Consider the following 16084-nt stretch of genomic DNA (forward strand, 5'->3'; position numbering starts at 1 on the left):
CTAGGCATTGTTAATAAAATATTATGTGGTTGCCAAGTGGTAAACCTGTCTTAAGACACCTGAGATATGACAATAAACAAAACCACAAAAATCCTTTTGGAATCTGGTGCAGGAGAGCCGTAATGAATGCATGCATGCAGTAGATGGTTAGAAGTACAGAAATAAAGCAGGGATGAGTGGTGGGGAGTATCAAACAGGCTGGTTGCAATTTTATTTTATTATTTTTTTTTCAACGTTTATTTATTTTTGGGACAGAGAGAGACAGAGCATGAATGGGGGAGGGGCAGAGAGAGAGGGAGACACAGAATCGGAAACAGGCTCCAGGCTCTGAGCCATCAGCCCAGAGCCTGATGCGGGGCTCGAACTCACGGACCGCGAGATCGTGACCTGGCTGAAGTCGGACGCTTAACCGACTGCGCCACCCAGGCGCCCCTCTTTTTTTTTTTTTTTCAACATTTATTTATTTTAACAATTTTAAATATCTGGGTCCAGCATGGCTTCAGTAGGAAGCATTTGTACAGAGCTTGGTGAATAAATGGGCTCTGCCCTCTCTAGCTTATAGTCTAATGATAATGTTCCTTGATGAACACTTACCATGACAGTAGGGATTCTGCTAAGTACCTGCATACATTTCCTCCTCATCTACTGAACTGGGGACCATTATCCCCAGTTTCATAAGAAGGAAACTGAGGCTTTGAGAGTCAAATTGCTCAGAAGGACATAGTACAATCCAGATCTGACCCAAAGCCCATCCTCTTACACATGGTATTACACCATGTCAACTCTTGAAGTATTTGTGGAGGAATTAGCTAACTTTGTAGATAGGGCTGCCTTATTTTTGGTTCTGTTGTGTTGGGCAGTAACTTGGTTGGCTCACGGAAAGTCTTTGTTACCATGAGCTTCCCTTTGAGCCTGTTCTATTTAAAAGGCTTTGGGATTGTGCCCGGTGGCCACAGAAGGCAAGGAAGCCACCTAGTTACTGACTTCCATGCGGTGGATTGTGTTTGCTATGTGTCAGAGAGTGGCCTCAATTGACTCCAGTAAATCATTGACTACTTGAATTCCTGGCATTACATTTCAGTGATAGGATACTAATTTGACTGGACTACATATCATTGTGTCCAAGAATGCATTATAAATGCTCATACATAGAAGAGAATGTAAAGTGCGTGGAAGGTTATGGTGCCAAGGTTACTGCTTATTATGTTTGTTACAGAATAGACCCATACCTCGCATTTATAGCGTTTGCTTTATTGTAATAAAAAGTAAATGGCAAAGGAGTGTGTTGGAATAGAAACCTCCATGAGGGGAAGTGGAAAGGAGGTCAGGGGTTCAAGAGAGCTTTCTTCCTTCTGCCCTCAGTGTGCTTAAGAGAATATTCCACTCAAAGCATCCCATTTTAATTGGATGGCAGTTTTCAGTGTAGCCTATGCTTTGTGTTGAATATTAATAGTTCTTTTGTGCTTAATTTCTGGGGTGTATATGTTGATCATGGTAAAAAGAAGCTCTATATTTTACAACTCTATGTGCTATTTTTTTAATGATCAGCTTTTAGTGACCCCCCTCCATTAACTGCTTCTAATAACTAAATGTTTTTGATTTTTACAAGATGATTTTCTTTTACTTAGGAGATAAGCTATGATTTGAGCACTTAGGCTGTACAATTTATTCTTTTCATTTACCTCTTTGAAGTATAATAGAAATATATAAAAGGATATGTATTATAAGTGTACAATTCAAAGACCTCAGAGAAAGAGAACCCTTAGGTAGCCAGCTTCTAGATCAAAATAAAGGGAAATACCAGTGTCCCCCTTCTTTTTCTAATCATTCCACCATCCTTCTCCACAAGGGTAACCGGTCTCTTGACTTCTCCCATTATATCTGTGTTTTTGTACTTGCTATGAATAGTCTGTACTGTTTGTGTTTGGCTGCTTTTGCTTCTCATTGCTAGACTGAATCATGTGGTTGCATGCAGTTGCAGATTGCCCGCTCTTGTGGTCATATAATATTTCATTGTGGGTATCCTGTAATTTGTCCATCCTATTGTTAAAGACATATGTGCAGCTTCCAGTTTATTCTGTCATGAAAGGTGCTTCCGTAAACCTCATAAATGACTTTTGGTGAATATATGTAGGCATTTCTGTCCAGTAGACACCTAGGGGTGGAATTGCTGGGCCATAGAATATGCATAGACTTGGCTTGAATAGTTACTACCAAATGGATTAAAAATTAAAAAGTAGTTGATCAGTTTATATTTCTGCAATAGTGTGGGAACTTGTGGATTCTATTTTTGTCCTGTGCTGGGATGGGTGGGAGGTGCATGTTATTCTAGGGTCCATTTCACTTCATGTTTGTTTTACGGAAAGGAATGGCCATAGCTGTCTCATTGATTCTTTGAAAGCTAAGTTAAATATTTGTGTGCTCATTCTCTCCCCTTTTTCCTTTCTGTATACATGTCTTCTATGTTAGATATGTGTTTTATATATCTCCTATGTACACAGGACATATATGTATATACATTTTATTTGGCAAATATACATCACTTACAGACTTCAGGCTAGAAAGCCGCCTTAGAGGTCACCTAGTTCTGGCTTCTCCAGTCTGAATTAGCAACAATCCTGCTTATAAGTGTGTCTAATGACAGGAAGTGCATTAGTTTAGGGTAACCCTTTGTTAATGAAGGGTTCCTTCTTCAACATTGTGCTGACATCTGCCTCCTTTTAACTTCTCCCATAAATATCATGCCCTTTTACAGGTGAGGGAGAAAACTCATGATTCTTGTGACAAAGTAAAATCGCTTCAAGCAGAGATTCATGGCCATTTTTTAAATTGTACTTCTCAACATCTGTAGGACCTTGATCTCTAAGCATTTGCTCTGAGTAACTTGGATGAAAAACCCATGGACGATAGAAAAGAAAACTCTGCAAAAATGCTTTTTCTCCCCCTCTTTTTTTTTCTCAATTTTTGTTGCATGAGCACACTGATTCCTGCTTCCTGCTCTCCCCACTTTTTGAATGGTTTTAAACATTGTTTAAAATGAAAATACAAAAAATGCCAGTAGTACACTTAAAAAATCTATAATGAAAAAAATGAGAAAAAGACAAACTTGCTTATAGATAACGGACCATTCTATTTCATGAAATCAGCGAATGTTGAAAAATTCTGATGGATAATATGCAGTCTAAGGTTTTTGAATGTCCAGGTGGTATTAATATTCATTTAGAATAAAAGAATTTTTAGAATAAAAGACCTTTTTCTACTTAATAATTGAAGGCTCATAGATGTTACTTAATAGGCATTTTCTCTTTTCTTTACAGGCAAGAAGAAACTGATAGGAGAGTGAAAAATGTAAGCTATATTTAAGGGAACATTATTAATGGTTTTTTACTTACATGTTCTGTAATAAGACAGTGGTATCTAAAAATATCTGATACACTCTGAATCCTTTTTCTAATGGAATTTCTGACAGTAGCCAACAAGTCAGGAACTCTAAATATGTTTAAATAAGGTTAAGCCATATGTTCTCTGACATCAGAGTGTAGGAGGGTAGGTGAAACCTGGGAAGTGGCATCTTATATGTGAGTAAGGGTGGGAAAGGCAAAAAACACACTTCAGGATCTTTAGAGGTGTAAGTCAAACCACAAGATCAGACTTTAAGGAAAAACACTGAATGTGTAAGAACTCCGGGTAATTGCTCGGTGTACACTTCTATCCTTAACATTCTGCATATTAGAAGAGTTTCTAAAACTGTGACAGCTTTAGTTAAAAAAAATACAAGAGTTCAAGATCCTTATTAAGGAAGCTGAGAATTCCTGATTTTAAGAGTTTAAGCTGTAAATTTGTTGGAAAAATTTATTGCTTTGGAAGTTTAATTTGCTTTCTTCATAAATGTTTTCCTTCAGATGAACTAGTAGATTATACAAATGCCTATTGACATCTGAGCTTTTGGTCTGAGAATGTGCTCGGAGACAGAAATCTAAGAATAATTAACATTTTTAATGGCCCTTCTCCTTCACATAATTTAAAAGAAAACCTACTTTTCAACCGTAGATAAATACACTATCTTCTGTCTGGAGTGCTCAGCTGCATTTGAACTTGCAACTAGTTACTAACTAGACTGATGTTGTTTCATGGCATTTTTCAAGGTTTTGATAACATTGTACTGGTTGGGAAGAAAAGCACAAAGTAACCCCTACTATAATGGACCCTATCTTAATTTGAAAGCATTTGAGAATCTTTTAGGACAAGCTCTGACTAAGGTAAGGAAACTACATCTGGATTCAATGAATACTGTTCCTTATACTACTGCTTTGTCCTCCTCCCCACTCCCTGTATTCCTTTCCTTCCACTTCCCTTTTTCGTTCTTCCCCTCTTCTAACAAATATGGCAGCTCCTATTATCTTTACTCCACTCTGGATTGTGCTGGGTAGAAAGCATTGTTATTTATTTGCTGGCTTTGTATGCCACCGCAAAGCAGTGAGGGAGTCTAGGTATTTATTTCTTAATTTTAGGTAATTCAATGACCGACATATCTGCTTCCTTTCTAAGGCACTGGATATAAGTTAACTCTTTCTATATTAGGAAATTCAACCTGTATTAGAGAGGTGCTGCAGGATAGCTACCGTGTGTTGAAGTTACTCAGTTTCTCTATCTTAATATCTTGTCATGTTTCATTAGATCTCTATGCCCATACTCCATCCTCCCCATAATTCTGTCATATTGCTTGTGTTTCCTAGACAGCAGTAAATGCTGTTACAGGAAACATGATATGGGGCTTAAATTAGAATCTTTTGTTTTAAACACATTTCCAGTCCTTTATGTCCTGAAGTCAGTGTTGTAGCTTTTGAATGCTCAAGGATTCCTTGAGGAGGGTCAAGTGCCAGGACTGACCATAGTTCTGCCAAATTTTCATTTATAGGATCCAAATGGGGAAATTAAGTTCTCTAGGGGGATATTTTTCCAGGGGAATTTACAGTGCTCAGAAGAAAATAGGTAGTTAAAATAATATACCATCATCTGATTCATAGTAGTTGCTCCATGGGTTTTTATGGTGATTAAATGGTACTGTACCAATAAGGCATTTAACATTAGTCTCTGGCACATTGTAAGGATGTAATAAATGTTAGTTACCATGATTGGAAGATAGAAATTTAGGCCAGGATGAAAATGAGCACCTTGCCTAACATCTACTTTGATCTTGAAATCCTTTTGCTTGAGTCTGAGCACATATACTGTAGAAATATGAGATTATAGAGCAAAGAAGATTAAAGTATTCCTTCTTGATTTTTATTTTTGAATTGTAGGGAGTGGATGGTACTTCACCCAAATTCTTTGAAACAGTTAATTCAGGCTATAGAGCATTGTTCTAGATGTTGGAAAAACAGTCACGAAAGGCCCATCATCCTAGAGCACCAGTGTCTGATGGAGACAGATGAACAGGTCACGGAAGTTGAAGAAGATAAGGCTGTGATGGATGAATGTGCAGGTGGCCTGGGGCATGAGCAGAACCTTGCCTTACAGTTATGTCAGCTAAGAAAACGTCCAGTTAAAAATAACGTGGGGCTTTGGCTCCTGCATCAGTGCTCTCTTCACAGCCTTTGGTTCTTTTTATGGCAGTCTGACTCAGGTTGAATAACCCTACTACAGCATTTGTGCTGGGAATGCTTTATTAAAAGCTGTTTCCTGTCACCAGTGTCACAACCAGAATAGGTAAAAAAAAAAATTGATCAAACCTCAGTTGTTGCCATTCCATTATTATGGAGTGGGGATAGCAGTAAGAAGTGTGTAAATACATATGATCTCTGTTGTGCATCTGTTCTGTTCCACTCAAAGTCATTGTGTTCAGATGTTTCCCACTGAAGTAGATAATGCTTAATGGCCAATCCAGAATGTAATTAAAAAACAAAAAAAAATTTGTGAGCTGTTGCACCTGAGTCATCATATAATCGGAGATGACTCATTTTAGATGACTTGTCAGAGGGAAGTCCTCGTAAAAACCAGGCACCAAGGCCAGACTCAGGTTCTTTTATAACTGAGGTGACCCATCATCAATAACTTTAAGATAACTTTTTATGAGGTCAAAAATCATCTCACTGTATGTTGAGGACTCTGATACTTCCACAAGTGCATGTCTAAGAAACCTGAAAGAGCTAAAGATATATTTTAAAAAATTGTAATCTTTTTATATTTTGAGAATTAGTTGGGTGGTACCAGCACTAGGCCCAGCTTCCCCATCTCCTTGAAAATAAGGTACAAGGTAGGTGCTGACATTTTTACGATAGGATATCAATGCTAATGCCAGGGTGTCTGGCATCGAAAGTATATGAAAGCTCACGTAAATCCACTAGATCTTATTGGTGCTTCATACATTTGTCCAACAGTTGAACCATGAGTTGACAGAGTCTCAGCCGAAAGTGTGCCCGGGACAGCTGCTAATGATGCATTGTAAACATTCTTTTTTCAACTTTATCCATATGTTGAAAATGTTCATAATTATAAAAGTTGAAAGAATACTACAACAAATACCCAAATATGTACTGTCTGGTTCAATTGTTAAAAACTTCCCATACTGGCTTTACCCATGTGTCTATCCATTCATCTGTTTTTACTTAACCATTTCAAGGTAAATTGTAGATTTCTTATGTCTAAAAACTCAGCATGCATCTCTTGAGAGTAAGCATATTCTAGGGGCACCTGGGTGGCTCAGTCGGTTAAGCGTCCGACTTCAGCCAGGTCACGATCTCGTGGTCCGTGAGTTCGAGCCCCGCGTCGGGCTCTGGGCTGATGGCTCGGAGCCTGGAGCCTGGAGCCTGTTTCCGATTCTGTGTCTCCCTCTCTCTCTGCCCCTCCCCCATTCATGCTCTGTCTCTCTCTGTCCCAAAAATAAATAAACGTTGAAAAAAAAATTAAAAAAAAAAAAGAGTAAGCATATTCTTCCATATAGCTACAATGTCTATTATGTTGAAGGAAATTATTAAATGTTCCCTACTATCTATTACCTAGTCCGTATTCAGAATTTCCCAATTGTCTCCCAGCTTTCTTTCATGGCTCATTTTATCTGAATTCTGAGTAATCAAGATTCACATATTACATCTGGGTGTTAGGAATTCCTACGTTCTTTAAACTGTCTCTGTAGTTTGCTCATCTGAGACTAGCATTTCTGATTTATATGCTAATGACATTGTATGAAAAAATTAGTCATTAGATGTTCTTTGATTACTATGTATCAGGACAAGGCTAAGGGCTTTATAATTTTACTTAAATCCTAATTTTAAAAAGTCCAGTTTTGGGGCACCTGGGTAGCTCAGTCAGTTGAACATCTGACTCTTGATTTTGGCCCAGGTCCCGATGCCAGGATCATGAGGTCGAGCCCCACGTGAGACTGCTTAAGATTTTGATTTTTCTCTTTCTGTCCCTCTGCCCTTCACCCCAGCTCGTGCTCTCTCTCTGTCTCTCAAAAAAAAAAAAAAAAAAGTCCAGTTTTATTTTGCTATTAGCTTTTTCATAAAGGAATGTTATTCAAAATAATGCTTATATATGTATTATATATATTTGTATAATGTATATAAATTTTAAAAGATTTTACCTTTAATCTCTACACCCAACATGGGACTTGAACTCATAACCCTGAGATCAAGAGTCGCATGCTCTACTGACTAAGCCAACCAGGTACTCTCAAAAGGATACTTGTAATAAGTTCTATATAATTTACAAACCTATGGCTAATCACATTTGTTATCTGTCTATTTATCTCTCATGTGAGCCAAACAAATAAATGCTTACTAAGATTGAGGGAAAGTAAATTTTGAATATCTGCAGACAAGTCTACTTTCCTTGGCTCAGATCTAGGTGTTGTGATCAGTGGAAATGAATGAACTCTGTGGTGTATGCCTGCTGTCCTTGCCCTTTTATCTGTTTTTAAAGTTTTATCTTAAGAAACTATGAGTTAAAGTTACTTTATTCTAAACACTGCAAATATTTCCTGGAGGGTAGGCTGACTAGAATCATGTTAACTTACCTCCTTTGGAACATGGAAATTAAGGTTGACTTTTTGCTTTGACTCCTTTCATGTTTATTGCTAGATACCTGTAGTCACTGGTTTTTAGCATTTGAATCTATTATTAGCTTCTCTTTTATTAAAATGCCCCCTCCCACTTATTTTTAGATAAACTGTAGTCTTTTATTAAATACTATTGAATACCTCCTCATTGTTACCTAAGTGCCAAATACTGTGGGAAAACATTTACAGATTTATACTCTGATTTTTGTCAGATTTTTTTTAATGTTTAACAGAGAAATCTCATTGCCACACCTATCAAATATAGCACAACTTGAGCTATACAAACAAGTAATGACTGATTACATTTTTGGAAGTTTATGCTGACTCACTCTTCTTTAAAAACTTTTCCTTTAGGCTCTTGAAGACTCCAGGTGCCTGAAAAGGAGTGGCAGGGACAGTGGTTACGGTGATATCTGGTGTGCTGAACGCGGAGAATTTCCTACTCCTCCAGGCAACCATAAGAGAGAAGATTCGTTTGAAAGCTTGGACTCTTTGGGGTCTAGGTCATTCACAAGCTGCTCCTCTGATATCACGCTGAGAGGGGGACGTGAGGGTGAGTTGCATCTTTGACTGTCAGTGTATTTTGTGCTTGTTTGCATTATTAAGAGAAAATTGGAAATAGGAGAGAGTAGGAAAATGGAGCAAAAACATTTGGGGCAAAAATTTTACAAAGATGTGATTTCCATGGAGACTAAAACATTGGAGGTTTCTTTCTCGTTTTTCATTTCTTTTTTTTTTTTTCTTCTTTCTTTCTTTTCCTTTCTCATTGCTTCCTCACTGTATTACCACTAGAGTGATCATTGTTTCATTGTTGTTCATTCCATGGTTAGAAGAGAGTGGGGAGGAGACCATTAACTGTGACCTGTTCTATCAATGATGACCTGTCCTGATTCTCTTCTGTCCAGATGCAGGTTTGATAATCTGTGCTATGAGGCCTATTTACCAACGTACCTAAACATAAAAAAGAAAGCCTCTATAAAATTCTGCTCTAGTTTCTGAATACTTTTCATTCCAAAAGATAAAAAAATTTCTCTTAAGGAAAAGGAGGAAACATATCCCTGTAATTCTGTCCAAAAAAAAATGATTGATATCTACCAGAATAGATTATTATGCTAAACTTTGATAAATTAAGTAGCCATACTAGCATGGTGTTAGGAAACCTCTTTTGTTTTTATTAGGGTCAGAGCAAATCCAGGACAGAGTGAGAAAAGAACATAAAATGAAAGTTACTTTGTTACGAGTTTCAAAATCCTAATATTATGGCCACATCAGTTACTTAAATGCATGTCTTCTAACAATGGCTATTGGATGGGGTCAGAAATTCCCGACTGTGTACCTTTAACAATTCAAATTCGGATGGATCAAAACCACAAGTAAAGTTTCTGTGCTTCTAGCATCGACATGAAAAAATGGAGAGTTCTGGTTGTGAGTTGGTGCTAAATTGTTAGGGATTTTACTTTGCTGGTTATTTTGATAATTACTTTTATATTTTTACTTGTTTTTCTTAATGTTCTTATCAAAAAGCATTTAAAACCTCAACAAAGTTGAAAGAATTTTACAGTGAATACTCATGTTCCAAGCCCTAGTTCTTACCATAACATTTTACTGGGCTTGCTTTACCACATATCTTCCCCTCCCTCTATATACATTAATTATCCATCTTGGTGTTTGAGGCACTTCAGAGTACATTAGACTTTGCCTAAATACTTTAGCACACAGTGCTCAACTACAATTCAATCTTTGTTGTTGTTCTGATGTAAATTTATAAAAAAGCAATGGGTGTACAATGGATTTGGTTTTGAAAAATAATCAACAAATTAAGTGAAACACAACCCCATCTCTTTAGGTTTTAGAGTAGTAGTGGCATTTGAAATTTTAAAAAAAATGAGTAGCTATCAAAGAGTTACCCTTTATGATTATTGTTGCATGTGTTGGTGGCTGCTATCCAGGTATGACATTTTCATGGCCCAGATGACTAGTACAGGGTTAAGGAAATGAATCTGAGTTTATAGTTCATCTGAGTGATTAAAACCGTAAAAGCAGAGGCTGACGTTCTTAATGAGCTATATTCCTTTGTCCTGACTGGATAACCTAAAACATTCAGTGTTTAAATTTATATCTGGCCAACAAAGAATAACAGGGGCAAAGACTGAAGGCATGTGGGAATATACAGACTTCCGTCGGTTCAGTATAGTCGTCCCGAGTGTGGAATTAAAGTCCTCTCCTCAGATACTTGGTGGACTGGATGCCTGGTATGTGTGACAGAAAGCAGACGGCCACTGTCACACTGCTTCCTGATCTTGGGAAAGGGGTTGCAGAGCTTGTGTGAAGAGTGCGGAAGGGAAGATGTGGTACTTACAAGTGAGGAAGAAGAGAAAAGCCTGAGGGCCACCCGGATGATCAAACTTTTTTGCAATCAGCATGTTGAAATTCTGCTGCCTGCCTGGTTGAGGTCCCAAACTGATCCCCACCCTCCCCCCCTTAGGATAATATTTTTAAGTTAACAAACTGAAAAGTCAAATTCCTTAGTTTTATACGAACTCCCTTTCCATATCAAGAATATTTGCTTACTCTGCGGGAACTTCACTGCACTCAAAAATAAAAAGATTTTAGCTTTAAAACTTCCAAAGTAGAAAATCTCCCTGTGTGTTTAAAATTCCACATGTACACATTCGGGCAAGAACCTCTAAGACCTTTCTTATTTGCAACAAAATGGGATATTCAGGAGGTGGTAAAAATGGAAGCACCTGATGATTGACCATTAACCCTCCCCGTGTAGCTGCTCATTCTTCCTCCCTTTTTGCCTTTTCTCCTTTACCCTGTTCCAGCCTCACGGTCTCCCAGGGTGTGTGAAACCACTTCCTGTAGGCCATTCTCATTGTTATTTACTGTAGATTTCTGCCAGGCAGGAGGGAGGAGACAAGATGGCCTTGAGCACAGGTTGACCTGCCCTGAGTTCGCTGTGCCCAGAGGCTGCAGCTGTCAGGTACCGTGCACAGCTATCCTCTGAAGGAACCCTGGCGGGAAGGGGGCAACCTCTACAAACTTTCTTTGCAAATACACGGAGGCAGAAAGAACAAAAGGGCAGAAAAGGGAGACAACTCAGCGTGGATCTGTAGTAGTATTTTGTAGTCTCTTTTCTTCCTGTGTCTTTACAAGAGTAGACTTATTTATTTAAGAGAACACATCAGCATTTGTGTGTATCTGACCTTGAGGTGTATCACAGTGTATTCTTTTGAATTTGTGTTTAAATGATTTGATTTGATTTTGGAATCAAAATACAAGGTTCCCAGTATTTTCGTGGCCACCCTGAGAAAGATCCTTGAGTTGTGTGTGTTCATTTAGACATGAGGCTTGATATTCCTTTGGACCAAATGATTACTGAAGTTCCAACCTCCTGTTTAATGTGTGACCCTTGCCTATAGGGATCTCACAACGATGTAGCCAACCCCTTCCTGATACTATGCTTTCTACTGCTTTTTCCATGTCCTCCCTTATCTCTCTTGCCCTCACAGAAATTTGAGACAATGGTGTGCTTTATTTTAAATTACAGACTTTTCCTTGAATGACTCTTTGATCTAGTTTTCGGTGTCTTTGACTCAATTGCTATATTTTACTCATATGTATTCCAGCAATAAATTTTATGTACAGTCACAGGGTCAAGGAGGATTGGGAAGAGAAGAAGTTCAGTGGTTAATGGGGACATTTTCTGTTTAGAATGTTCAACAGTAAAAGAATGTAGCGCATGTGCCTCCAGTATGCAAAGCAAGTTCCTCCTAATGGATCTTATCACAACTTCATGACAAATTTCTAAAAATATTCCCCAGAGTTAGCAGAAGAGCCCTGGGTTTCCAAGGGAAAGACAAAGCAGGCATGCTGTGTGGGTTCAGTTAGACAAATGATCTGGAGAGTAAAGCAAATTCTCATGCTTTTTTTATAGGTTGCGAAAGCGACACAGATTCTGAATTTTCATCCAAGATGCAGGATTATAATAAAGACGATATGTCCTATCGAAGGATTTCAGCTATTGAACCAAAATCTGCTTTACCATTCAATCGTTTTTTACCCAACAAAAGTAGACAGCCATCCTATGTGCCAGCGCCGTTGAGGAAGAAAAAGCCGGACAAATACGAGGATAACAGAAGAAGTTGGGCAAGCCCGGTCTATGCAGAAGCGGATGGAACATTTCCAAGGTACTGGGATGCGAGCTGATGGTGGAATTTTAAGATTCAGTGCACTTTGTGAATTTGCAGGGATATTTAAATGTGGGAAAAGGAATAGTTCTTAAAATGTATTTCATAGCCCAAAAATTTCACTAATGAAAGTGCATTTTTTTTCTTACTATTATCTTTAGTCATGCATATCCTGAAGGTGTTTCTTCCCTTTTAGGATGTCAGCCTATGGTGTGTTGGTTCTTTTTTTAGATACATGCCTTTAGCTTATTGACATCTTTCAGCATATTGGATGACTTCTGCTTTTCACTGTGAGCTGTTGTTTTCTTCCATTTTTTCCCTGTTTGATTGATCTCAGTGGACACACAGAGAATCCTTTAATTTCCCATCAAATTAGCAAAGCAGAGTGGGATTTTTCCAATGCAGCTTCCTGTCAGAAGGAGGTGTACGGTTCTGAAAGTGGTTCGGACTCCGAGGATGAACGAAGGTTGCCTGATGTAGTTTTGGATGACTTAGCCAACCGTAGATTCCAAGTGAAAAAGAGGCCTGAGTGTTTCATCTCGAAAACCACCTCTCCTAGCTCTTATTCGCAAAGGTTTTCTCCTGCTGACCCATTAGCCACTGGGCTGTACGAGTTGACGAGGTCAGAAAAATTCTCCTAGATCAGAATGTCTGTTATGTTGATTTTAATATATAACACCCCAGATTGTTTGCAATTTTATCTCTTTTTAACACATCTTATAATTATCTTTGGCCCTTGCATATCATGCTATCCTCTGATTAAAATGAGATGCTGTTATCATGCCTTAACTTTGTTCTAGGAGCTGTCATGATAGAGTGGCAACTAATTTGTCTCATTCAGTGATATAAACTTTGTGAGCCAGAAAGCATGCCTTTTGTGTTCTGTGTCACAAACTGCTCATTCAGTATCTTAACTGGTTGGATGTTTTGAACAGTAATGAGAGGAGAACTTGGGGTACCAATGTGGAGAATTGGCCAACAATACAAGAAACTTCAAACTCCTCTTGTTACTTGGAAGAGAAAGAAGCAAAGACAAGTACACCCAACACCGTAAAGGATGATCTTTATGTGCGAAAGCTAAGTCCAATCATGCCAAACCCAGGGCATGCTTTTGATCAGTTTCTTCCCAAATGTTGGATCCCAGAAGATGTGAACTGGAAAAGAATAAAAAGAGAAACTTACAAACCATGGTATAAAGAATTTCAGGGATTCAGGTTTGTCTCTGTGCATGTTTCTGTTGTTCTAATGTTCATTCGGCACCCTGGCTGGGTGTCTTCTGTGTGTGCTTTTTACGAGAGGGAAAGAGAAAGGTTCCTTTTCCCTTTAATACCCATAGGACCTCTATCACTGAAAAAAAAATGCTGTTTAAGTTTAAACCTTAGGATCTGGATCTTAAAAAGCCTTCTGCACGGCAGTATTTTCAGTAGTTCTAGTTTTCTCCAACTCTTTCTCCTTTCCTCCCTCCTTTCTCTGTATCACTCTACAGTAGGAGGAATTCAGATTCTGAGGATGAGGATTCAGGCTCTCACAGAAGCTCCTCCATTTTTAGTAGAATCCAAAAAGCAAAGCATAGGCTAGACAGCAACTGCCAAAGACGTTCACTCTTGCTGGAACTGGCTACCAGAGGGGCCAAGAACTCCTGGGACACCCATGCAGCCAGGGGAGCCAGTGGTGCCGCGGACGAGCCCAGGTGTACCTGTGTGCATGAGCCTGCCTGCTTTGAGTCTGGCCTGGGACATCTGTGCCAGTTTCTGCTGCTACTTTAATCTCTGACCATGATGCGCTGGGTCATGAAACCTTATAACATTTAGCATAAAAGCATAATGTATAACGTATTGCTTTCTATGGGAACATATGAGCTTGGAAGTCTATGGAATTAAATATTCTTCACAGTAATGTACAAGATAGTACATGTGGCATCGTCTGTGCTTTTGGAAAATTATTTCTAAAAAGCTTTTGTGAAAGTTGACCTAATTCTGTGGTTTTGCTATGTAAGGAGATGTGGAGAAAGGAAATAACTTTTTTTAAAAAGTTTTTATTTAAAAATTTTCTTTGAATGTTTATTTTTGAGAGACAGAGAGAGACAGAGCACAAACAGGGGAGGGGCAGAAAGAGAGAGGGAGAAACTGAATCTGAAACAGGCTCCAGGCTCTGAGCTGTCAGCACAGAGCCTGACGCGGGGCTCAAACTCAGACCCTGAGATCATGACCTGAGCCAAAATCAGACGCTTAACCAACTGAGCCACCCAGGCGCTCCAGAAAATAACTTTTAGATAGACACCAGGGCGCACAAGTCTAGTGGGAAAATGCAGAGAAAAGATTTTTTTTTAAAGTTTATTTATTTATTTTGAGAAAGAGAGGGAGCTGTGCATGCACGAGCAGGGGAGAGTCAGAAAGAGAGGGAAAGAGAGAGAGAATTCCAAGCAGGGTCCACGCTGTCAATGTGCAGCCCGACTCTGGGCTCGACTGCACGAACCATGAGACCATGACCTGAGCCGAAATCTATAGTCGGACACCTAACCGACTGAGCCACCGAGGTGCCCCCATTGGGGTCTTTTTGAATGCTTCACAGCATTTTATTTTTTTAATTCTGCTGACTACCTGTGCCTATTGCATAAAGTGCTTAATGACCGACTCTTCAAAATCTGCAAGATCGCTGCTTCGCTGGGATGGGGGCTGTATCACTGTGGGTGACAGAATACGGGCAGGGTAAAAGCAAGTATGTATTCATCAGGGAGGTGTGTGCTGTCTACGTTTTAGCCCCATCAGTTGGCCTGGACAGCACCCACCTTTCTTGAGAAGCACACGCTGCATTTGCTTATTTAAATGGTATCCAAGAAAGTCACGGGTGATGGCATTAAAGGCTAGTCTTTCTCCCAAGCAAGAATCCCTCCTGTGACTCCATGACATATTTCACCCGTGGTAACTGACTAGTTGGTCTGCTGCCTAATTACCTGTTCTACCTGAGCTTAATAAGATTCTCCCTTCCTTTTTCTTTTCTGTGCTTCAGTCAGTTTTTATTACTTCAGGCCCTCCAAACATATTCTGATGACATCTTGTCTTCTGAAACAAATACCAAAATTGATCCCACTGCCGGCCCCAGGCTCATAACACGCAGAAAGAATCTCTTTTCTGCACCAGGGTATAAAAGAGATGACCTCGAGATGTCAACCCTAGACCCTGATTTAGAGAATGATGATTTCTTTGTCAGAAAGACTGGCGCTTTCCATGCAAATCCGTATGTTCTCCGGGCTTTCGAAGATCTTAGGAGGTTTTCTGAGCAAGATGATCCTGTCGAGCGAGATATAATTCTGCAGTGTAGAGAAGGTGAACTTGTACTTCCGGATCTAGAAAAAGATGATATGGTTGTTCGCCGACTTCCAGCACAGAAAAAAGAGGTGCCTCTGTCAGGGGCCCCAGACAGATACCAGCCAGTTCCTTTCCCTGAACCCTGGACTCTTCCTCCAGAAATTCAAGCCAAGTTTCTGTGTGTGCTTGAAAGAACACACCCATCCAAAGAAAAAAGAAAGAGCTGTAGAGTGTTAGTGCCTTCCTACCGGCAGAAGAAAGATGACCTGTTGACTCGCAAGATCCAGTCCTGGCAGCTGGGGACGACCGTGCCTCCCGTCAGCTTCATCCCTGGCCCCTGCAGTGAGGCAGACCTGCAGAGGTGGGAAGCCATCCGGGAGGCCAGCAGACTTAGGCACAAGAAACGGCTCATGGTCGAGAGGTCAGAGTGTGTTTCTGCAAGGATGTGGCTTGTAATGGATGGTCTTGTATAACTTTTCTGTGTGAGAAAGTGGCATTGTGTTGCCCAACTCTGCATGTCACAA

At 39.4% G+C, this 16084-nt stretch overlaps 1 protein-coding gene across 23 annotated transcripts in view; it reads left to right on the plus strand.

Moving 5' to 3' along the window:
• The window catches only part of LMO7 (LIM domain 7), a 196018-nt gene that overhangs the window by 133318 nt on the left and 46616 nt on the right, over positions 1-16084 (plus strand). For 11 of the 23 annotated variants that reach the window (XM_045054447.1, XM_045054431.1, XM_019828007.3 and 8 more), the window contains 8 exons: positions 3318-3348; positions 4146-4259; positions 8414-8612; positions 12000-12252; positions 12590-12874; positions 13188-13466; positions 13739-13942; positions 15262-15981. In XM_045054447.1, coding sequence (XP_044910382.1) covers positions 3318-3348; positions 4146-4259; positions 8414-8612; positions 12000-12252; positions 12590-12874; positions 13188-13466; positions 13739-13942; positions 15262-15981 — 2085 coding nt within the window. The remainder of the gene's footprint in view (positions 1-3317; positions 3349-4145; positions 4260-8413; positions 8613-11999; positions 12253-12589; positions 12875-13187; positions 13467-13738; positions 13943-15261; positions 15982-16084) is intronic. The other 12 variants (XM_019828051.3, XM_023252243.2, XM_019828047.3 and 9 more) reach the window with 6 other exon arrangements.

The sequence above is a fragment of the Felis catus genome, chromosome A1 (assembly GCF_018350175.1).
Source record: "Felis catus isolate Fca126 chromosome A1, F.catus_Fca126_mat1.0, whole genome shotgun sequence".
In the NCBI taxonomy this organism is placed as follows: domain Eukaryota; kingdom Metazoa; phylum Chordata; class Mammalia; order Carnivora; family Felidae; genus Felis; species Felis catus.